This window comes from Chaetodon auriga, chromosome 14 (assembly GCF_051107435.1).
Source record: "Chaetodon auriga isolate fChaAug3 chromosome 14, fChaAug3.hap1, whole genome shotgun sequence".
In the NCBI taxonomy this organism is placed as follows: domain Eukaryota; kingdom Metazoa; phylum Chordata; class Actinopteri; order Chaetodontiformes; family Chaetodontidae; genus Chaetodon; species Chaetodon auriga.
This window is the reverse complement of record NC_135087.1, coordinates 15,321,835-15,346,221: the sequence shown is the minus strand read 5'-3', so window position 1 is coordinate 15,346,221 and position 24,387 is coordinate 15,321,835. Positions and strand designations below refer to the sequence as shown.

Here is a 24,387-nt window from a genome sequence, read left to right as displayed (position 1 = left end):
GGCAGGTGGACGCCCTCCAATCAAAACAGAGAGGCTCTGGGTGACATTTCACAGGGCACAGCTGCTGGGCTGCGACAGCATGCCAACTCACTATTCCTGAAGGGTTGTTTGTTTAGTGTGTGTATGAGTGTGTGTCACAACTAGAAGGGTGTCATTGCAAGAACTCTGCGTGCGTGTGTGTACACTACTGTGACACTATGGCTGTTTTTCTACCAGTCACTATTTGACTACGCTTACGGTCATATTTTACACTGGCTCTCTATCATAATCTTTCATTCTTATCAGCACTGCCAAAGGTGTGGAGAAATGGACCTGCGCCAGTTTTGTGTCACAAATAACACACAGAGAAAGAAACAAGCAACAGAAATAACTGTGAGGATGCAAATAGTGTATACAGACTCAGAATGAATGGCACGTCAGACCAAACATTTGACTGTCGTGCCTAACAAATGCAATTTTATAATGTTCCCTTCCAAAAGGAAGGACGTTCCTGTTTTCGTTTTTTCCCTAAAGAGAGACATAATAATAACACAATTTACCTCCGAAGTCTCTGACATGTGATAGAAATCCAATTAACTACATGAATTCTGCTTTATAGATTTTCATGAAGAGTTGTAAAAAAATCCAGGATTGTGAATTAGATAAAACTCCACATTTTTGTAAATTACCTGCAAACTTTGCAGCCCTGGTCTATACACACCAGAGATTATGCAAATGAAACACTACTAGCACCCAACATTTTATCCTTTCAGTCACTGGAAGGACCAGGGTGTGTCTGCCTGAAACCAACTGAGCCAAACCATGCTGACCCTTTCGTAAAACAGCAGCCCGTTATGCTCTTAGCCCAAGCCTTGAGGAGGGGGAGTGAGGGCCAACACACCACAGCGGCACACTGTTCCCCCCAGAGTCCCAGGAACTCTCCTACTGACCTGCTCCCATCACCTTATCCCCTGAGTCAGAGTCTTGGTTTCGTCTCTTCCAGTAAAAGTCTGGTTCCTTGGCACTGGGCCTGGGAGCCTTCATTGGTTTTGGAGAAGTTCCTTATCCTATTTTGCCCCTGGTGGTGGTGGAGGTGGTGGTGGAGCGGGCTCCGTGAAGCAGCCGCAGTTTGAAGGCAGAGTTATTATGCACACATAAAGCTGCTCAAAGCCAGCAGGTATGTGAGGAATGCCTCTTCGTCCAAACAACAGGACTCACGCCCGACACAGAGCCACGCCACGCCACACAGCGCTGTCAGAGCAGCTAAATGGGGCCCGCTGGGGACTCTGCAGCTGGCTGGCTATTTACATTAGATATGGCATATAGCCTGTTTGAAAACGGTTAGCCGGAAATCAATCACCTGACGTGTGTCATTTGGTTCAAGCATTTCTGCAGCATTTAGTCAACAGTGTACTACAGTAAATTCTTGCTAATCCAAGTACCGCAGGAATGTAGGTAATGCGGATTTGAGAAAAATATGAACCATTAGAGCAGAAATTTCAATTTTCAGAGCATGCTTAATACATGTGCCAAATCATAAAGGACAGAAAAACTGCCATGTGCACATATTCTATGAAACCAGTAACTAAGAAACCAAACAGTTTAAATGCATTTCCCCTACAAGGGATCAACAAGGGATTTTTAAATATTTGCATAACAAACATATTTTAGGGCCTTTGCATATTTGTGTTCTTGGCCAGTTTGGTCAAGCCGCAAGTTTGCACAGTTGGGGTTCCTAGTACATTGGGTGATGAGGACTAAATTCCATCTTGATTGACTTGTAAAAAAAATAAAAATAAACAAATGAAACCATAACACATAAATAATGAGGTAAATAATGAGGTACACGGAATAATTAGCTTATTTCACTTTGGTTTTGAGCTCACTGTAGCTGCACTTAGCGCAATCAAAAATCTAATTCTTTACAATTGATATTCAGTCAAACTAAATAGTACAAACTTAACTGTGTATTTACCTCTTTTATGCAGCCATCCCTCCTTGACAATCACCACATTGGTCATGTTGGTGGGCAGGGTGGAGGATCCAGGTTTCCCACAGGGAGAGACACAGCTTTGTTTCCCAAGTTTCCTTCACTCAGCCCTGTGCAGGAGCCTGGAGACGGGGTCCTGGGGTTTACAGCCTCCTTCTCAATGGTGGTTACCTATTAGTTGAGAAAGTTGAAAATTGAGGTGAAAGATTTTTTCCACTTGTCTGAATATTAACCCTCAGGTCAACATAGCGGACGAGAGGCAGTGGAATTGAGCTTTATGGCCCAGTTAGTGGAGGATATGCTAAAACCACAAGTTTAGTCCCTTTCACATGTGGAACCTGCAACACTGCAAGGTTCAAATATCTGTGTAAGGCCGTGGTTTTTGGCATTCACGATGAATCTCCCCATATTGGAAAATTCCATGCTGTTCACACACGGCACAACCACTGATTTTCTGCTAGTTTTTTCTACACATGGCCAGAAAAGCAGCGAGTAAGACAATAATGGCATAAAACAGGCTGCCTATATTGAGGATTTTTAAACTTATTTTGGAGTTGCATGGCTGTTCATCCTGATGGTTTCGCCAAACGTATGTTTTGAATCTTATTTAGATCTTATAATGTATGTCACAATATGTCCTAAACATATGATTTTGTGACTTTATCCATTCTGTTGTATTTTTGTCCTGTTTGCAGGAGCAACAGAGTTAAAAGATTCAGCAGTTTAGCAGTTGATGTGTTTGTTTGTACTGAGGACACTGTAGGTTGTGAGTTTCTCAGGGGGATGGCAGGGACCATTATCCCACCTGCAGATTTGCATTTTGGCCGAAACTTGGACTGGACTGGACGATGGACTAAAGGGCCTGAAAAGAAAATGATTTCCTAATGGCCCTGTTCTGAACAGAGCCTTCCCTCAGGTGCTCCTCTGAACACCACACTAGGGTTCAACATGAACATCAAAGGTACTTGATTACTATTCCTTTGAAAGAAAACATGGCATTGATATGAAATTCACTATATCATACATTTATGACCAATTTTAACTTTCATTAGAGAAAAAAAAAACATGTAGTACCCAGCAACAACCTGACACCTCAAGGTAATCGACCTCAGCCAATAAACACTGCGGAGAAGAAATTCTGAGAATGTTTTCACAATTTACTCATTTACATTATTTTGTTAGTAAAATAATCAAAACTGAACCTCTTTCATTATGCTTAAGAAATAATTAAATGTGAAATACATTAAAGATTTACTGTCTTGTGGTGAAATGTGTACTATGGCAGGCATGAGGAGAAAAAAAATAGACAGTCCCTTTTATCCAACCATTTCTGTTTTAAAACAAAATAAACACTAACGACACACCGATCCAACATTGATATGGGATATCGGTCTAATTACGGTACTGACTCAAATAGCTGGATTGGGTATCGTGACAATGGGGCCAGTCTACTCAATTCAACTCTATGTTTACGTCTATGTGTCTCTTTGCTCTAAACATTACAAAGAATTTTGATTCCTATTCATTTTGAATGTTTTGTTTTTACCGAGTCAAGTTTAAATTACCTGTGTTACTTGATATATCTATCAAGTTCGCTTGCACTAGTTTGTGACTGAATTCAGATATCCAGATTCACGCATTAGAATTGGATCGGAAATGAAAAAAGCGGAACGGTGCATCATATAGTAAATAAATACAGTTGATTCAAACATCCTCTCTCATGATGAAGACTGTGATGACGATGGTGTGTGATATGATCAAAAGTTCCAGAACAGCTACTCTACTAAATGGACTCCAAGATAAGACTGTTTTGCTAACTGTCAAATGATGATGATGATGATTTTACACCGCCTGATCAAAATATTCAGCGGCTACTGAAAAAAATTATCTGTTTTTTGCAATTCCATGACAACTAGGCAAACTCTATCTGCTGGTGAAGATCATGTGATATGATTGAAAGCTCTGCAACAGCTACAACATGGCCTTCAGGGTGAGATTGTTCTGTTGACAAAATAAATGCGTTGTGGGGTGAAGGCACATTGTTTACTGAGAGGATGAACAGATCAAAATGCTTCCCAACACAGATAACGTTTGTGCAGTGTGAGCGTTGCTGTTTTTATTCACACCTGACCTGTGGTGGAAGCATTACAGTAAACCGCCAGCATGATGTTCACAGAACAACTCAACAACAACAACCTATTCACACATGAAACAGAGACGGAAAAAGAACTGTTGCCACATTTACATAGTAAATGTGTTAAAAGGTCTTCAGAGAGATGTGAGTAAAGTGTAGCATAAGGTGGGTTAAAGAGATCAAGCTAAAGCAATAGTCTTACCTGTTCAAACTTAAGTCAAAACATATGATAGAAGACAAGATGAAAATGAGCCAACAGTCATCTGACAGACCAAACGGGGCTGAATTCCATCACAGACTTATCGGTTATTTAACAACAGCACATACTAAAAACCTGCAGGCTATCATAACCAAAGGCTTGACCTTTTGATTCATTCAGTGCTTCTTTATGATATAAAGACAGCTTTGAAGGCATGGCAGAAGCAAAAGAATGATCAATTGCCACGCTTGTTCACACAAATGTCACACACTGCACCAGGCAATCTGTGTCTATCGACTGAAATCAATTTGCCTGCTACTGCTGCTGCCGCTGCTGCCGCTGCTGCTGCTGCTCCGTCAGAGTGAGGCCATCAAAAGAGAGCTCTGTTTGAGTGGCCTCATCCAGCTTACTGGCAGGGACAACAACAGGAAGTGGATGTGACTATTGACAGACTACGAGTCATATCAGTACAGCCCCAGGCTCGAATACATCTGTCAGTGAATGAGCGGTCAACACGCCTTTTACTGCCATTCTGCTCACTTACATCAATGAGCAAAAGTGAGTTCATGTGAGCACGGTTTATTTTTGCTCACTGTTTTTGTTTATTGCACTGGGGTTGTGGTGCTTGTGTCACACAGTCGTTGGACGTTGGAAGGATCTTGGAGAGGGATTTGAAAAAAGCACACTGAGTGCTATTCAAACTAGGGATCACACAAACCGTTGGATCCCTTCGGCATCTTAGTGTGTACTCTGCGACAGAGACACGCACACATTATATACACATTGGGATACATCACACAAACAAACTCAAGCACACACACCACAGCCAAGAAAGCAACACATGCACAAGACCGGCTCTGGAGCCACAACAGAGCGCTGCTGTTTTAATGGGAGCGACCTGTTGCTACTGCGGCCTGTGTGGAAAAGCTGGGCTCCTGCCAGCGCTGCAGCCAGCAGCCACTGAATGAACCCAGTACCCTGACAGTCGGTCACATGGTCCTCAGGCCTCTGGGCCACCGCCTGCCTGCCTGCCTGCCTGCCTGCCTGCCTGCCTGCCTGCCTGCCTGCCTAGCTTTCAATCATTCATCTTTCTGGCTCCAGCTCCAGGGGCCACCCCATTCAATGTAAATCAGTGTCATGCAGCAGGGATGCCACACACTGAGCCCATCAGTGGGACATAGAGGACAGTCCCATGTGTTTATGGCAGGAAGCAGAAAATCAGGCCGACATCACCACACGACTTCCTTCATCTCAGATCAATAGATACAAGTCTGTTTTTGCTCTATGTTCCAGTGCTGCTCGGATAAACAACAAGTCAGCAGCTGGTTTTGCAGTTGCAAAGACAGAAGGTTACACTCAAATATCTAAAACAAGAAAATGAAATGCGAACGTGAAACATGCTCACCTGTTGCTGGAAAACAGTCCCTGAAGTGACGCTTGGTTTGTGTTCAAATGCCACAATGGAACCAGTACGAGAGTGATCTACTTCACCGTGCCAAGTTCCTCTTTCAAGTTCCCTGAAAACACATTGCTAATGATAAGAATATTGTGGGTAGGTGTAGCTGAAAACCAAACCACAGCTACTATAACCTTCAAAGCCGAGTAAACTCACTGCTTTAATCCTGTGATGACATGTACAGCAACCCCTTTATGACTCCTGTTAATGTATTCATTTCCTTGCTGTTCAGACAAGCCGTGGACTAAAAGATAGATCACAAAGCTGGACTTATCCAAATATGTACCAGATCATATGACAACTCATTCTGTCCTTTACAAAAGGATCTGGATAACACACACAATGAGACGTCAAAGCTCTGGTCTCTTGATTTGCAGCAAATCAAATGACCTTGCTGCTAACGTGAACAACTAGTAAACAAGATGAATGAAACAAGTATTTAAGGCTGAGGCATTCTCTGTTTCGTGACACAGACCGTGAAAGAGTGCGGTCATGTGATGCTGCTGACGGTGGGCTACCATCATTTGAAGTGTGTCATCCTCAGTTATTGATACAGCTAAACTCCTGTGGCGCGGGCACAATAAGTCTGCCTGTGTACAGGGAAGACAATTTCAAACAACATTCCTCAGATTCTGCATGCAACTGGTGGCACATTTGCGTCAAAGGGGCTGTGAAGGGATTGGGTGGGAGGTGACTGGTATTTTCTAAATAGAACAGGGGGAGCCAAGCAGTCACTGGCTGCATCATTGGGCCAGCTTGTTGCGTCTTCCCTGGGTCACATGGCAAGTCTCCCTGCGTACACACACACTGGACAGACAGTAGTCTCATGACCAATAAAAAACATTTTGACACTCAAGGCGTTACGGGTACACCATGCCCAGGGACAATGTTCTCTTTCCAGACTATACATGCATGTGTAACCCCTGGGACACAGAGACAAACAGACACATCAGTAAAGCGAGGATTATCTCAAATTGGACATTTAAAGCTTTGCATGTCCGATAAACCTGTGCTGCTCAGATGCGCAGCTAACAAACCTTTTCATTTTGACTCCCACCACATCACCCTTCAACAATAAACCTTGACAAAAGTCCTGTAGTTGTGATTTATGTAGGCGGGATGAATGAGGACAGTAAAACCTATCACCGAAAATGTTACACACATGCATTTTGCAATTGTACTGATTACAGGGGAGGAAAATAAGAATATAGCGCTACCTTTTCTTTATGACTTCCCTGGTGTACAAACTTTGGACCTAAAGGTGCCTGGGCCCCATTTTGAGAACCACGACAGGGTGGCATCAAGTCAACAACAAAGATGTACAAACGTCACTAATTTGTATCGCTGCCTGTGAACGCACCAGTGCTACCAGCAACAAGCTAGCAAAGCTAACGGCCGAACGTAAAATTATTGTCTGGCAACACATTTCTCACTCAAACAAGTAAACAAACGCGGTGCTAAGTTGATAACAATGAATGAGCTGCTCTCTCGTTGAGCTCATTTGTTTTCATTTGCCTGCTGGGCCACAAAGTAAAGGCAAAAACAACTTTTCTCGTGGAGGTGAACCGTTTAAAGTAACGTGACTGCAGATATTTTGGCCTGAGGGCTGTCTCAAAAGTGGTCATTGTCAAAAATGAATGGTTAACATCTTAGCCGAGACTCGTTGTTGTTTGTGGGAAAACAACGACGCGTTATAATCCACGACAGGACGTTTGTAAGCTCTTGACTTCGCTGCTAAGTAACTTCTACGGCGAAGTGAAGTCAGGAAAGTACCTCATTTCAGGTTTGCATTTAGCGACAGAAAGGATATGGGGCCTAGCAGGGCAGCTCGGGTGAGAATAACCGCATCCCATGTAAGTACAATGGGGACCTACCCTGTCTAGCTGTCGACCTCTTGTAGTTAACCATGCGAAGGAAGCGCGGACATTTACCTGGACAGGAATTCAACAATGTGTCCGTCTCATTATAGTGAGCTGTTTCGGCGGTATATTAAGTTGATAAGTCCTTCAACAATCTGGACAAAAGTGCTCTCATTTACTCCGTTTCTTTGCCTTTCTTCCACTACACCTCCCAAACGCGCTGTCTGCAATGCCTCTGTGGCAGCCTGCTCTCCCGGGTCCTAAAGCCGATCATGTTATGAGTCACACTCATAGGAGGAGTACTAGGCTGTCAGCCGCCCCATTGAAAAAATCCTGCAATGTGCTATAGGGGCTTATTAGAGGCTGCATGGCCTTGTTGAACTCTGCGTTGAGTTATCTGCGCCGGTGGTTTCCAAAGCGAGGTCCTGGGACCTACAGAGGCCCCTGTAAGCTTTCCAGGGGGTCCTCTGTACAATGAGGGGTATGTCTGTTTTTCACTTCCTGGAACAATCACATGGGATTATGCATAAGACTTCTTTTGTTAACGCTGTGTGTTCATGATTTAATTTTGGTACTTTGCCACATGCTGTGTAATGTGTGTAGTGGGGGCTGGAACTGATTATTATTTGCATTATTGATTAAGCTGCAGATCACTTTCTTTAATAACTTTTTGGTCTGTAAAATGTGAAATGTTGAAAATTTGAAAAATGCTCATCGCAATTTCCCTGAGCCCAAATTGTTATTTTAGCCCCCAAACTCTAAAATATTCAGTTTATTGTCACAAGAAAACTAAAATAGCAGTTTTAACAAACTTTCACATTTGAGGAGGTGGAATCAGTGAATTTTGGATATTTAAGCTATTATCAGAATTAATTTCTGATCAATTGACTTATCGGTTATATGACTAACCATTTCTGCTCTAGGTGTAGACAGTTGCTTAATACTCTTGACAAAATGTCATCAAAAATCATTTAATCATATGAAATGGAATTTACTTACGTGTAAATATAGCAATATGGATACTCAAGGCAGCAAGAAAATTGGGTAAAATTTTACTAAAACATACAAAGTTCATTTGAAAATGCTAAAATAAAAATATCGCCACCATAAAACAGTGTAGAAAGGAGGGTTTCAAAAAGGTTCAAAATATATCAGCAAAAGAGAAGTGCATGCAGTGCTATAGTCTGGTGAATGTCACTGTGCAGACTGCATAATGTCACTTCTGTGGTCTCTGCCTTCAAAGCTTTATTTGTGTAAGCAACTCAAGTAAGTGTTTACCTTTCCATTCAAGTGGCTGACCACTTTTTGTTTGTTAAGAGAAAAATGAACACAAATCATGACAACAAAAGATTAAAACTCAAAGAAAATAATAAAACAATGAAATTAAAAAATAAAAAGTAAATCATTTCAGACAAACACGAGGCAAATTTAAAGAAGGAGGCTTCAGAGAGCGAAGAGCAAACACTCCTGCCTCACATAGCTGCTCAAACAGGACCCGGCTTTGCTGCTTAAAAGCATTTCAGACATGTAAAAGTGAACGTCATTCACAAGGTGCAAACGTCATTCACCGATGAAGACTGAATGACGGTTGAAAGTTTAAAAAAAAAAAAAAAAAAAACTAGTTTGTGGAAATTAAGTTGACATCATTTTGTCAACGTATTGTTTCCAGGATCAAGAATGAACTCACATGTCAATATTTAAAAATGGCATCAACTGTGTCAACAGGAGGTGCAGCAACATAAAGTTGCATAACATCAGCACAGATATGACAGAACGCAGCACGTGCGTCCTGATGACACTGCAAAAGGGAAAGTAAAAGCTTTAAGATTTATTGGTGAGGTCCAAATAATAATCCTGCTTGTTATTCCTGATGATTTTAGATAAACAGTCATCCACAGACACAAAGGACGCCCAGCCGGCGAGGCAGGAGTTAAACCAGTTTAGGACAGGTACAGACAGGCCAGCTCAGGCAGACTTAAAAGAAGTCAGGGATCCTCTGTATCAAGTGAAACGCTCAGATGACTTGGTCTACTCGGCCAAAGAGCCTCATGCATTTTTAAACATTAAACGTTTTCTCCCAAACGTTTCTATCATGCCATCAATAACCTTGCACTTATATTTGTGATCTTTTTACAGATTACTTGCTTTTCAAGATATGTTAGATGTTTTTATATCTGTCAGCACAGCATTTAATCGTTATCAGCTTTGGTACAAGTACAGTGAACTACACACACGTATGCCATCAAAACGCAAGGCAATGATTTTGAAAGGTTGCGTAATAGCTGAAAAATAATGTTTCGAGAGCAGGATGGCAGAGCTGCCAGTGTCCCCCCCCCCCGTGATGAAAAACTTATTGGCCTCTGCCCTCTGTCTCTCAGCCTCCTCTGTTGTCATTTCCCCTCTTTGTCACTTACACTGTAATGTGTTCCTCACTGCTACTATGTGTCAGCCTTGCCAAGCTGTTCCTGTCATACAGACAGAGCCGAGCGAGGGTATCCCATATTTCTGCTGTTGTAGTCAGTTCCTCCTCCTCCTCCTCGTCCACCTCCTCCTCCTCCTCCTCCTCCACCTCGGCTGTCTGTGGTCCAGTGATGGGAATGCATACCCTGTTGTTTCGGAGGTTCAAAGCAACAGTAACAAGATCAAAGAGTCAAAGTGAGTTAATAATGCCTTTCCTGTCAAGGACTCATCTGATCTCGTTTCTTGTCTGCTTGTAGTATCTGTTTGGAATATAGCAAACAGAGGAGAAGTTAATGGGCTGTTGAAGGAGAATAGATAACATGTGGTAGCAACAATTAGACACAGAAGGGCAGGAGGGCCATAACAGGGAGGAAGTGGTGGGGGGTCTGACCAAAACGGCATCTCCCGGCAACTGCGGTGCAATGTTGCTACAACTGTCACATTATTTTCCACGATGTGTGATCCACCTGTTCGGCAGCTTGGCCTACAGCACCGGAGATTCAAAGGTTTAACGTCAGAGTTTGTTGCATTGTATTAAGGACTTCCCAACTTGCTGTCCTCAAAGTTTGCCATATTCAAGTTAAGATAAGTTACTTTTATTTATAGAGCCCCAAATCATTAAAGTCTGCGATCTTCTATGCCTTTAGACTTGCAAATGAGAACTCCTCAAAAAGCTTTAATGGGAGGAAAAGAGAAGCTTTAAACAGGAGAATACAAACAGCAGAAGGGAGGTACTAAGATGAACATTACAATAAATACGTATAAATGTACACAGACTGTACAGTAGAGTCCAGTGTGCAAAGCAGTTCAAATTAAATGGGGTGTGTGACTGCAGCATGAGTAAAGAACAGTGTAAGGGTGTAAAAGACAAACACACATCACAAACCAAAGACAAACACATAGGGATATTTCTTTTATTTAACCGGTACAACAGCTGTAGTGATAAATCAATCTTGTTGAAGAGTAAACCCTACTGACTGTCTAACCTCATGCTGTGCAGCCAAATGTTGTTCAAACTCACAAAACTTTATTTCAAACTCTATGTCTGACTGAATTTTGAGGAACTGTGTAAAGAATTATTTTCGTTAAATAAATAGTTAAATATTTGCATTTAATGGAATGGTGCAGCTGCAAAAAAAAAAAAAAAAAAAAAAAGAAGTAAATATTAAATGAATATGAACTATTTTTGGAAAAATAAGAGCTGGAACAAGCCGATTTGCAAATCAGTGATATGTTATAACTTTTCCAACATAAAAACGACTTAAGAGAAAATGAAAATGGGAGCGCTGTATGTCAGGAGGTTTAAGATGATTTTTAATGGTATCCTCAGAACAACACAACTCAAGTGAGACTTTGGTCCAGCGGGGACAGCGATGTGTTTCAGCTGTGGCTGGATGGCTGGCTGGTTGGCCGGTCAGGCTACAGTGGAATGCAGGGTCTTTTGTTTGTCTGAGAGAGGAGTGGGTCAGGGGGAGAATGCCATTGATGATTGCAGAGAGGAAGAAAGAACCTCCAGGAAGTGTTCTCTCTCTCTCTCTCTCTCCCCCCGCTCACACTCCCATTCTCTCTCCCTCTCTGTCCGTCTCTCTATCTTTTTCTGTGTGTGAGAACCTTCACCGTGCCGAGCCTCTCTCCCTGAGGCCACGGTCCCCAGGCACAACCACTGCTTTGTCTTGCCCTGTGAACACACACCCCTCCTCTACTGGGCGCCTACGTTTGCCAGGGCCAGGGAAACACAGGGCCACTGCTCCTATTCTTATCCACATCGCTGCTCCTGCATGGATGGTGTGTGTGTGTGTGTGTGTGTGTCAGTGGTGAATGGTAAATTGTTTTCCATGTGGCACACACACATCTGATGCTTCAGTATAAACATTTACTCTACTGGTGTTTTGTGGAAAAAAAAGGAAGAAGCTCATCATTTTGTTTCTTGCTCAATACCAATTAAGCACTTAGACCAAATGAGGGGAGTTTTTATTTAGGGGGCATGACACTGTCTTGCTTATGATCATCTGGACATGACCAGAGTGCAGATGTCCACCCTCTCCAGCAGTAACAGTAACAGCCAGACTAAAAATGGAATAAAGCAGTAAGTGGATAAGAATCTAGCCGGTGGCCCCTTTCGACCAGTGGCTGCCGCCTCCCGTCACATTGCTCATTCCCCTCTGTGTCAGAAGGCTGCGAGGAGCTGCAAATGGCCCTTTCAAAACACACGGCAGCTGGAACACAGGGCAAAGGTGACTGAAGCAGTTGGGGGAGCACAGGGAGGGACAGGAGGAGGAGGAGGAGGAGGAGGAGGGGGCACGAGATGAGCAGCTGCAACCCCGAGCCCCTGTTCCTCCACTGTGCCACCATCTCTAGCTTTAACAATTACAGAACAGACTCCGGCGGCTGTTTTTCAGCGCCTGAACAAATTTGTGACTTTTTTTTGCTCAAATGTATGGCCCACATAAATCAGCTCAATTCCTGTCTTAAGACAATTTAGGCCAAATAAATCACAGCCAGGACCTGGTGTGGTCTGAGGAAAAACAAAGGCACTGGGAGGTGTGGTGCCAGGGAATTCCACAACCCAAAGCAGGATTAGAGAGAACAGCCCTTAAAAGTTCCCAATAGTCCACTGACCCTCCAAACCACAATGCATGATTTATAATTCTTTTTCTCCGTTTGGATACTTTCACAGATACCAAGTCTTTGTGAACAGAAAGTGTTTCTTTCGTCCACAGCAGAAGCACACAGATGAAATTAGCATTCTGGATTTGAACTTTTAAAAACAGGTTATGGTGAAATATTTGAGAAAAACCAGGATGTCTTTCTTCAATGAAATTCAAACGTGTAACTTTAATGACTAGATTGCCTACTTGGAGCTACATTTCTTTTAGTTTTTTTTAGTCTAAAACTCAGTCATCAACAGCTTCACTTTGACACACTTCAGGATTTATCCCTCTCAAAGCCCAGCCGCTCATGGGAAAGGTGCAATAAGAATGTGTAATAAGAAACCAATTGATGTTCCCAGTGTACTCTGCTACTTGCTGCCGCTGTGTGAATTCACGGAGTAGTACAGAACTTATTGTGGCTGCGCAGTATCGCGAGACTTGAGCCATGATCAACCTGCTTGACACACAGCAGCGCTGAGTGCAGCCTGCCTTGCCAGGGTCGGACTGAAGCTCAAGAAACGACAAGGAGAAGCGAACATCTGGCCGCACATCATGAAAGGACACCGGGGCTTCTAGGAGACAACACGACGAACTGGGCGGAAATAAATGTGAGTGCAGTGTTTTTGTGCTTTGGAGCGGGGAAAGCGAAAGTTAAAGAGTGTCCCCCTCGCCGCGTCGTTCAGAGCAGTTGGCTTTGCTGCGAGTTCCTCTGCTGTTTAAAAGGCTCCCAGCAATGCGTTTCCCAACACGGACATGGGGCTCGTTTTACTGCGCCTCAGGCTTCCCCGGCTCCGACTTACACTTTTCTTTTTCTTTCAAAAAAAATGTTACTCATGCGCGCAAAATGATAGTTATGCACACTGCTCGCGGCGGCATCCAACTTTAATATGCAATCCACTTGAGGTTTTTTTTTCCTGACCATCCGCCTCCTCTGCTTTGAATTAACCCTTTTAAACAAATATTTCACAGTGGTGCGCGTGTGTCATGAGTGCGTAAAAGGGCCACAGAGCGTTTTATTCTCGTCCGCGGTTGTCTGCTGCAGTTCTCTTTGGTGCTTATTGACCCTGTTCAAAGAAAGAGTTGAAAATACCGCATCATCTTGTGACACTTGGAAATCTATTTCATTTTTTTTTTTTCAAGTTGCGCCTCTCGTTTGGACTGCGTAGCCCAGAGTTAACATATGGCATAAAGGGGAGCACAGCTGGAGGTAGCGTTTCCATTGCGGTGATGTCAGAGCAGCTGACTCCACAGCTTGCAGTGTAGTTAGCAAACAGAGCACCAGTTTACTCACTCTGCGCTGCTCTTATTTTTTCACGTTTAGCCTCCTTGCCCCGGCCGACCCGTGGGTATCGTTCCCGGTGCCGCTCGCGTGTTCCGCTGCTTGGCGTGCGTTCGGAAACGCGCCGGTGCATCACTTTTCGCAAATTTTGGAAGCACGAGAAGTAGACTGACTACTATAAACCGGACTACTCTGGATAATTTGGACAGTGGATCCGTTTACACCGTAATACATGGGTGGGTGAGCGCAGCGTAGCGTGTCCTGCACCACTGGAAAGAATGTAGGAATGAATTGTGTTTTCAAGTTGGATAAAGTTATTGATGTACACCTTCGGGTGTGTTTGAGATCTTTCCGGATCAAGTTTCGAAATTGCGAATGCTTTTATGAACTTGTGTTTTGAAACGCGACAGGGCTTGAGATGTTGTATGTTTGCTTAGACTTTCAATTCATTTGCGTTATTTTATCCTAAGTTCTTCCTCACACTCTCTCTGCTGTTGGTGACTTGGTGTTCGCCTCTGAAACGCGACGGCGGCTCCGCTGTGCCCTCTAAATGGCTTCATTTCGTTTATCCAGTATCCTGTTTTTCCTGTTTTTCACCAGGTTATGAAGGAAGAATGGAGTTCCCAGACCATAGCCGCCAGTTGCTGCAGTGTCTGAGTCAGCAGCGTCACCAAGGTTTCCTCTGTGACTGCACTGTTCTTGTCGGGGAGGCTCGATTCAAAGCGCACAGAGCCGTGCTGGCCTCCTGCAGCATGTACTTCCATCTCTTCTACAGGGACCAGCTGGACAAAAGGGACGTTGTGCATCTCAACAGTGACATTGTGACAGCCCCGGCTTTCAGTCTGCTCCTTGAATTTATGTATGAGGGGAAGTTGGAATTCAGCACTCTCCCGGTGGAGGATGTCCTGGCAGCAGCCAGTTACCTCCACATGTATGATATAGTGAAAGTGTGTAAAGGCAAGCTTAAAGATAAGGAACTCTCTTCCCTGGATGAAAAGATGAGTGAGGATTTGGGACTCGGCTGTCTGGACAGGGAAAATTCCTCAGACGGCGAGCTGCACAGTAAGCAGCTCATCCGGCGACAGCCCCAGACACAGTCTCAGGGGCTACACAGGGCCCCCCCGGCAGAAGAGTTTGACATGGACAACAGCGAAGTCAGGCTGGCTGTCACAGATTGTGATAGGTCTACACAGAGCAGGCAGAAGGCAAACGGTCACTCTGGCAGGTCCCCGGACCTTGTAGGTGTCAATTATGTGTCAGCAGAGGCCGAGCCCTGCGTCCAAACAGCTGGAAAAACAAAAGCTGATGTCAGTAGTTCCACCGTATCGCTGTCCCAGAGGTCCCGGGCTTCAGATGACATGGACTGTGCACTGGATTTGTCTTTCAAGCCTCTGTCTAGCAGAGATCCCTTACACCCCTCCTACGTCTCGGGACAGCTGGCCCTCGACAGCCAGCAGCAGGGCACTGAGCCACTTGTTAAAGACGAACACGACTTGCTGTCAGAGCAGGAGGACAGTGAGCCGATGAGCCCTGAGAGCCAGCGCTTTGGGAATAGTGCCAGGAGCTCAGTGGTGACAGGGTTCGCTGCCCTCTTCCCAGGCAACAACGGCTCCACAGCCGCCCTGCTCTCCCAGGAGGAGGACCTGATGGACGAGGAGGGGGAGGCCTGCAGAGGGAGGGAGGGCACCCCAGGCAGGGAGATAGAGGAGAGGAGGGGTAGGCTGCTGGGGGACAGTGAGGAGGAGGAGGAGGACGACTTGGCCTCTTCAGACATCTCCACCTCCAGCGGGGTGCTCCTGCCCCCGGGGCAACAGGTGTGTGTGTGCCCCCTCTGCAGTAAAGTCTTCCCCAGCCCCCACGTGCTGCAACTGCACCTCAGCTCACACTTCCGCGAGAAGGACGGCGCTCGCTCCAAGCTGTCCCCCGACGGCTCGGTCCCCACCTGCATGCAGTGCAACAAGACCTTCTCCTGCATGTATACCCTTAAGCGCCACGAGCGCACACACTCTGGCGAGAAGCCATACACCTGTGGCCAGTGTGGCAAGAGCTTCCAGTACTCCCATAACTTGAGTCGGCACGCTGTCGTCCACACACGTGAGAAGCCTCACGCTTGTAAGTGGTGCGAGCGGCGCTTCACCCAGTCCGGGGACCTCTACCGCCACATCAGGAAGTTTCACTGTGGCCTTGTCAAGACTCTCGCCATTGGATAAAACACCTCTCAGCAGTGCCATGACATAAGACAGAATGTCTTTTCATATACTTAATGCTACTAGGACTGAACAGTTTTCTCATTAGTATACACATGTTGGCAGTTTGTTCGGAGACATATCTTTTGGATTCTACCCCATGTGGCATTTCTCAATTTAAAGATGTAGCAACTTTAAAACTGGAGCTGTTTTCTGTGCAGCACTGTGTCATAGGCATACGATGATGGAGGCGCCCAGGTAGCTCACCTGGCCGAGCGTGCGCACAATGCCGTGGCGGCCCAGGTGCAGCCGCATGCAGTCCCCCCTTCTTTCCCCTTTCCCCTGTCGATAAAGGCAAGAAAATAAAAAAAAGCCCAAAAAAAAGTACAAAATAGGCATACATGATGGTCAGAGGATGTTAGGATAAACATGGGTGCTGTGAAACTGGAGCTGTGTGGATGAAGGTGAACAAATCAGATGATGCACTTGATTGTTTCTCTTTGTTTGTGTCAATCTGTTGAGTTTCGTGGAGGAGTGTATTTGCTGGAAGCATCACATGTTCATCCCCTATGGGCAAATAGGTGATTGCTAATTCTAACACATTAATACAATCGTTAGAGTGATTGAGACTTTATTTGTGCACATGGGAGATCAGAACCGTCCGCGAGTAGCAATATATGATTTCCTCTTTAACTCCTACATTATTGTTATTATTTATTTTTTTGGGGGGGAGGTTTGTTTAGTCCTTAACAAGTAAACTATCATAAGGCAGCAAAACTAATGAAGTCTGACTACTGGAAGTGTAACTGTTTTTTTTTTTGTTTTTTTTTCATGGAAGTAGAATTTTTGTGTGGTTGAAATGAAGTTGGTTAGAGTTTTATGTTGTTTATAACAAGGCAAGCAGCCGACCATCATATCACCATATTTCCTTTTTGCCTTGGGGAAATCTCTTTAGTTGCTAATGTGAGTGAGCACATATTGATGGAATGGCCTTCTAATTGCTACTTAAAAAGAAGTTGTATAATCAGAGGAGGGCTGGAGAGTAGTTAAAAGCTAATGCCTGTAACACTGGTGCCTACTGAAATTCTTAACACTTCACCTCGTGTACTTACTTAAGCAAGAATGAGATATATTGCCATGCCTTCTTGTCAAATTCAGCGAGTTTTCAGGCCTTTTCAAACAAAATCTGGATTACACTCCGCATACCAGGTGGTAACACAGGTAATGGTCTACTCTGGAATGCCAATTGATCCACGAGTGTCCTTAATTAAATCATTTACAAGAATGTAATAAAAGTATGTAAATCAAGCTCTTGTCAATTAAATGTTAAGGGACTCGCTCGGGTTGAAAGCAAATAGGAAATTATCTTGTTATGACCTGGTATGGCGTTTAGGGCGAAACCTCAGCAGGCAGACAGGGGGATAGTCAGTACTCTGTCGGTGTCTGTCGTTGGCGCTTTCTGTTCATCGAAGCTGTTTCCCACGTGCCATTCAGCCAGATCTACTGACTCTTCTTTCTTCGAATTAACCATTTCACATTATCACACCTTCTTACTGTGTGTAAGTTACTACTGATGAAGTTGGAGCCTTTAGCGGTGCTGTCCTTGAGAAGGATTCTGTGGGCAGGAAATGGATTTCCTCCATCTGTTCACGTCGATGCTACACGGATTCTCAACGGGGGCGTTGGCACTAAAAGTTCATGATATTTGTCTAATCTGTCCTGAGAAGACTTGATCAGAATTTTATTTATTAGTTTGACTTGGTTCAGGGTTTACCGTAGGTGTAGTCCTTATTTCTATGAGCTTGAAAGACCTCTCGTCTTGCCTAGCGATCTTGGTACTCATTAACTGGTATTGGGGCTGTCTGTTCATTTTCTCTGTGCGAGTCGAGTTACTGTAATTGTAATTTAATATACAGAGTAGAAATCTCTAGGTAAGATTTGTCACATGGAACATAGAGAAGCACTTGTTTTTAGCATGCATATAGTTTCAACACTATTGTCTAGGCTGCTATTTCTTACTTTCTGTATATTTAATGTAAATATATATTCTATTTATCAAACTGTTTTTTTTTTTTCTCTCTCTCCGTGTTACAACACATATAAGGTGGACGGAGTCAGGTGTCCTATTGAGGCTGCCGTCTCTTAAAGTGTCACGTCTTCCCAGGGGAGTCTGGTTCCTTTTCCATATTCAAGACCCGATTGGACTCACTACAAATCAGAGCAGTAAATACTTCTCTGAGTGCCGCTCCGCCACAGGAGACAGTTGTTCACAAGCGCAGCCACACTGATACGGCATTGGCTACCTATAGAAATTAGACAATACAGGCATTGTCCCCCCCACCCCACACGAGTCCCAGGTAGTCCTCAAGGGATCATTGTGTATCTCCTTCCGAGCTGTGGGGAGAAAAAGGCAGCGCAAGTCTCTCTTTGCACTTTTCTGTATTGAATGGAGCCATCGGAATGTATTTAGCAGAGGGAGACCAAGGACACTGTAAACAGGTGTATTGTTTGGAGGCATCAAAGAACAGCCCCCCAGTCCCAGCATGCAATAGATAAATGCTTCATTGTTCCTCCACATGGAGGAGGTGCCACGGTGATTTGATTGCACATCTATCAAGAGAAAATCAGCAGAATCCGAGTATTGTTTTCCACATGCTCGATTTTAGGGAGATTGTTGAGATTGACAGCGGTGCGTCTGACAGCTGTGACCATACAGGTCAGACGTAGGTGCTGACCACCTGTCCACGTCACCGTACACACTCTAAGGTGTTTTTCTTTTTTTTCGGTCTTTTCCGTTTATCTCCGAGACTTCTTTCAGGACACACTAATGAATTCATGTGATTTCTCAGCATTTGCAATGGGTTGGTTGGAATTTTGTAAATGGAGGAGCCCAAAATGAGAAGATGTCTAAGCGTTTCTCTCAGAATTACCGCGGCCTGTTGCCACCCCCCTCCCTGACCCGCAGCCAGCGACGGGGCTTGGGTGAACGAGGCTCGTGTGTGATTTTTTTTGTTTTTTTTTTCCAAGAAATGTGGTTTGGCTCCGTTTACTTGCGCAAACACTCCTGTTGTTCGGGTTGAATCACTTCGGTTAGTCGTCAGAACAATACTGTAGATGTATCTCAGATGCGTAGTTGTTGTGTAGTGTTAATAATGTATATTTCAATGAGAACACAGGAATGTGGATTTGCTCACTGTTTCAGTTTTTTAAAGGATCATTTCTTATGTGGTGCAAATTAATTTGCTTAATTCTCTAATGTACATGTGTACAGAGGTAGAAAAACTAACGATATGTGAAGAATTGTTTCTTTTTATTGTTTGCAGTCTTTATTTATACCTCCAGGATGATCACCAAATGTGCCTTGTAGACACACGAATAGGTGTTGCATCTGGAGAAGCCCTTTTTCTATATTGTACATTTTGCCCTGGACTGCGGTGGTGGCGTTCACATCACAGCGCCAGCGGCCCGCCGAAGTGATTCACAACTGTTGTTCCTGTTTTTCTATCATATCAGAAATGTTAAATCGAAATCGAAAAGTTTAAAGTCCATTTATTTTTGCTGCTTTGCGAGAGATTACGTTGATGTTTTGAGATTTATTTGACCTTTTTTTTTTGTTGTTTTTTATGTGAATTAATCTGTTGTGGACGTGTTCAACTGAAGACAAGCGTTTTTGTGATTTGGCTGTTAGTAGCCAATACTACTGGGAACTAACAGTCCAGTCCTTAGTTAATGTCACTGTTGAATGTGAAACACTGAGATGTTGATTGTTGACTTCTACGGAAACGGCGCTACTCTTGATCGAGGGCTATGTTTGCCTAACTCATGCTGTATGATCTTTAAGTCTAAAAAATGACTTTACTGATACTGGAATTTTGTCTTCAGCAGGTTACAACTGTGAAATTGTGTATAATCATGAGAAATATTTATTATTGCATTCGCTTCTTGTGCAACATTTGACTGTCTCAGTTTTAATTTGGTTAAAAAAAAAAACGAAAAGAAAAAAGCTTCTAAATGTCAAACGAAAATCTTTTTAATAGAATTTGTAGAAGTGCCATTAGAATTTAATATAATTTTTTAATGAGAAAGGTATATTTTATAGTAATCAATTGCTTCAGTGTTAGTGGTGTAGAGATTAGAGGACAATCTTTATGCAGAATTGACATTGAAATTAGATGCTGAGGCAATTTACTTTGATCTATAACTGTATGTGCATTTTCCTTGTTTGCGCTTTTGGAGTGTGCTTGTGTGTGTGTGCTGTGGAAATGTGACAATCTTGATTTAGGTCTTTCTTAAGATTATGCATAGAATTAAATGGAACAACTTTCTCCCTTTGTGTGGATTTGATTCATTCGCCAACTTGCACTGTCACACTGCCTTTCACACCTTTCAGACAAAACACTGTCGGTGAGCAGCAGAACGCGAGCTTAGAATTAAAAGAGGAAAGTAAAAACGGACTCTGGTGCGCTAACGACAAAGAAACATTTTAGTAGAGCCCTCGTCTGACACGCAGCAGCAACAGTCGGCCAGACGGTGTGTGTGGGAAGCACTGCTATGTGTACAGAGACAACAGAATGTGATAATACTGCTGGTCTTACAGGCCCGATCCCTGTGAAACCATAAACTAAGCTCAAGGACGGAGCAGCTTCAAGATGGGCCCCCATTGTTCCCAACCTGTTGCCAATACTCCCCAAAGATGAACCTGGGATAACAGAGCTAATTGACATTGTTGTGTAATTATTACTAAAACTCAGCTTGATTGTATCTGCCACAGCAGACTAAAGCAAACACACACATTCATTTATCTGTAAGTAAACAAACACATACCACACATGTGAGGAACTTCATGCCAATTCGCTGGACACTTTCAATGGCGAGAACTTTTAATTATTTCCCCGCTGCACCATGAAAGAAATCCAGCTGCTCTGCTCCGTGATCCCAATGGGGATGTGCTCGGGTTCCCACCACCCTCCCCCCTATCCCAGCTCACCAATTCTGGGAACGCCATATAGACAAGGGCCGCATCCAACTGCCCCTGCCCCCTGCCTCCACCCCCACAGGCCCCAAAACCACGGCCCCAAACCTCGGCCTCATCCCACCACTCTATTGTGTGCGTGGGTAGTAGCTCAGCCAGGCTATTGTCTGGCCCAGCTCCCCAGCACGTACTTTATGCACAAACAGACGACACAGCGGCGCTAGCCAGGCAGCTCCAACATAAAGAAAACAATGTCCTCCCAAGATCATTCATAAACACCCTGAACAGCCCCAGCCAGCTCACAGTAAATAAGGGCCCTCTGCAATGCTGCGGCCACCTCGCACTGTAAACATCCACAGCAGCAGGCCTCAGAGCGTTCACTGGCACCAACATCTCACATCTGCCTAACGGGATCCAGGGCTTAAGGCTGCCTGGTGTGTGCGCGCACCATTCTTATGGACCAAAACCTTCGCATGGAAAGTAGGGCCCATGTGATAGGGCTTAGCTGCAGGGTGACGAGCTGGGATATGTGCAGTGTAACTCGATGGTGTAATAAAACATTCCTCTTCGAGGCTCAAAGCCTGGCTCACTTGGCTGTGAGTGGTTTTGCGTGTGTGTGTTTGTGTGTGCGTGTGTTTAGAGGTACTTGAGAGAAGTTGAGAGGAAAGTTGTAAGTGTCCACCACCTCAACAAGGCCAGCGGTGGGAGCCCTTGACCTCTGAAGGGACGGACTGCCAGGGACAGCTGGTGTGGCCTGTGTTTATTTATTTATTTCTTAACAAAAGACAGGTGGTCACACTTGAAAAGGGCACACAAACACAGTCACACATGCGCTTGTGTACAGACAATGCCCACACACACACACACACACACACACACACACACACGGGTAGATTTCTTTTTCTCTCTCTACATGCATATGGTTATCATCCACTTAATTTTGGAGGAGCCATTCTTTTGACTTTCAGAAAATCCAAATCACATTGTGCCCAAGAATAAAAAAAAAAAGAATTGTGAACTGTTGATATAATGGTCAGGTGTAAAACAAACCAACTTGAGAGACTACATCTACATTTAAGTTCTTAACCACGATCTAAAGCCACAGTCTGAACCCGGATGCACCACATATCAACTGCTGCAAGTGCATAAATACATATCAACTAGTGCTCCCACACTGGGTTTGCCTTTTTTGGAGTGGCTCGCCCTGACAGTGCCAAGACAGTGTGTCCTTGGTCCACTGTACAGCTGTCACTTACTTGCACTCGTTGACGCATATTTATAGCAGCAGCATCATTGGGCTCCACGCTCGCCACACTCAGACCACAGCTGGTCCCCGAAAGAATGGGTGAAAGACAAAGCCACGTGCTCCCGCTGGCCGACTGCAGTTGGTCCTGTCTGGAGCGCTGTGGGTGATTATGCAGCCCCCTTCTCCTTTGCAGACACCCAGCCATACATGTAGGCTACTGGGGAGAAGTTGAGGACCATTTGTGTGTGTGTGTGTGTGTGTGTGTGAGTGTGTGTGTGTGTGTGTGTGTGTGTGTTTAGTACACTATGACCCTTTTCTTCCCCTTCGGGTGTCACGGATAGGGATGTGCTGAAAACCTTGGCAGCTGCACTCTCTTGTTTTGAAAGTACATAAACGCATCACATCATTATGGAGTTAACAGAGAGTGGGGGTGGGGGGTGGGTCCCTCCTTCTAAGCCAATTAAGAATATGGTAAATGATTGAATAATTGAATCTGGTGTTTGTTTTTTTACTCACATTTGGGAGAAGGATTAGACAGGAAAGACAGATATCACCAATGCTGAGATTAAACTGATGAAGCTGGATGAGTCGTGAGGTTGTGTTCTTTGCAGACGACATGCTTCTGTTCACTGTCATGCATGATGGTATTATTCCCTTTCTTCTAGATACGAATTTACAAAAGGGATGTCTGATGTAATGATGGATCACAGGATAATGAGGTGACTTTGAAACGGGGCTTCAGATATCTGAGGGTCACTCTGACTCATAATTCCTAACAGTGTTACTCAGCTGATGAAGACAAGTGCATCTAGAGGACATTGGTGGAGAGAACGTTTGAAACCTTCACTGGTAATTTTAACTCATGACAATAAATATATTACACTTTGTTGGGGGTGTTACATGTTGATTTCACATATTTTTAAGAGAGAAATGTCTAAAAAATGAGGGTCAAGGACATGAGATGATTTTGAAAATATACTGAATCATGTCATTTAATTTTAGGAGAACTTTTGTTGTAGGGATGCAACTGACAAATATTTTCATTATTATTTTTACCATTAATCAATTGGTCTACAAAAATAACACACACTAATGAAAAATGAGCCCAAGGTCAGATGTGTTGTTCTACAAACAGTCCAAACTCCAGAGATATTCATCTTACGCTGATGTAAAACAGAGAATAATCAGTCACTTCGTGCAGGTAATGGTGAATATTTAGCATTTTTCTCGATAAATTACTTTAAGTAATACATCTTTTATCATTTCAGCTCCATGATTCATAAAAGTGTAACTATTTATTGACTCGCACATCTACGAGCTTCAGAGTTATGGACAAAAAAAAAGGAGAAAAGTTTACAACTCAGAAAGTGACTGTCTTCCTGCCATGTGTTTCATGTCCACCTCTGATTTCCTTAAAGCCTTATCAAGAAATGTGCAGACAACTTGACGCCTGGCTTGCCAGCAGCTGTCTGTTCACTCAGCCAGAAATCAAGCGGTGCTTGCGGACACCAACTGCAGAGCTCCCCAAAGACTGGAGCCACAACTGGCCCGCTGAGCAGGGGATGTGACTCACGCAGCTCATGGGCGCATTCGCAGTAAGCTTCAGGATGTGCACTCATCCAAGCTAATATCTATACGACCATGTCATATGACAGATTTCTATCAAGCAGTGCTGAGGACTTCTGCCACCAAGAACAATTACTCACACTGTACAATACCTGACCCTGAAACCAGTCATCATCGGTGATGAGCAGCAGCCAAGAGAAAGTGATGACTGCAGCTCAAGGTCATGTCCAGCAAGGATAATTGTAGCCAAATTGTCTGCTGCAAAGCCCTGGTTCTGTTCAACCTCTGGGTCCTCTGGTTTCAATAAACACGTGATAGCAAATTGTCAAGGTCAGTGCTGACAGGCTGGATCGGAATTTTGTTTTCACTGCCAAGCCAAAACTTTCATGCTTTCATAAAAGGTTGCAAAT

The 24,387-nt window shown here is 44.0% G+C and overlaps 2 protein-coding genes across 3 annotated transcripts in view; one reads left to right on the top strand and one right to left on the bottom strand.

The window, feature by feature from the left end:
* Positions 1-7,856, bottom strand: part of akt1 (v-akt murine thymoma viral oncogene homolog 1) — a 31,305-nt gene extending 23,449 nt beyond the window's left edge. The window contains exons 1-3 of one of the 2 annotated variants that reach the window (XM_076748595.1): positions 7,690-7,843; positions 5,708-5,819; positions 1,955-2,140 (exon numbers count right to left, since the gene is read on the bottom strand). In XM_076748595.1, coding sequence (XP_076604710.1) covers positions 1,955-2,000 — 46 coding nt within the window. In that variant the 5' untranslated portion in view covers positions 2,001-2,140; positions 5,708-5,819; positions 7,690-7,843. Of the gene's footprint in view, positions 1-1,954; positions 2,141-5,707; positions 5,820-7,689 lie in introns of both variants that reach the window. The other variant, XM_076748596.1, reaches the window with a different exon arrangement.
* Positions 7,857-13,204: 5,348 nt separating this feature from the next.
* zbtb42 (zinc finger and BTB domain containing 42) lies at positions 13,205-16,549 on the top strand. Its single transcript, XM_076749516.1, has 2 exons — positions 13,205-13,336; positions 14,608-16,549. Exon 2 carries the CDS (start codon positions 14,622-14,624, stop codon positions 16,215-16,217), a length of 1,596 nt encoding a protein of 531 aa, XP_076605631.1. The 5' UTR covers positions 13,205-13,336; positions 14,608-14,621; the 3' UTR covers positions 16,218-16,549.
* Positions 16,550-24,387: the final 7,838 nt, after the last annotated feature.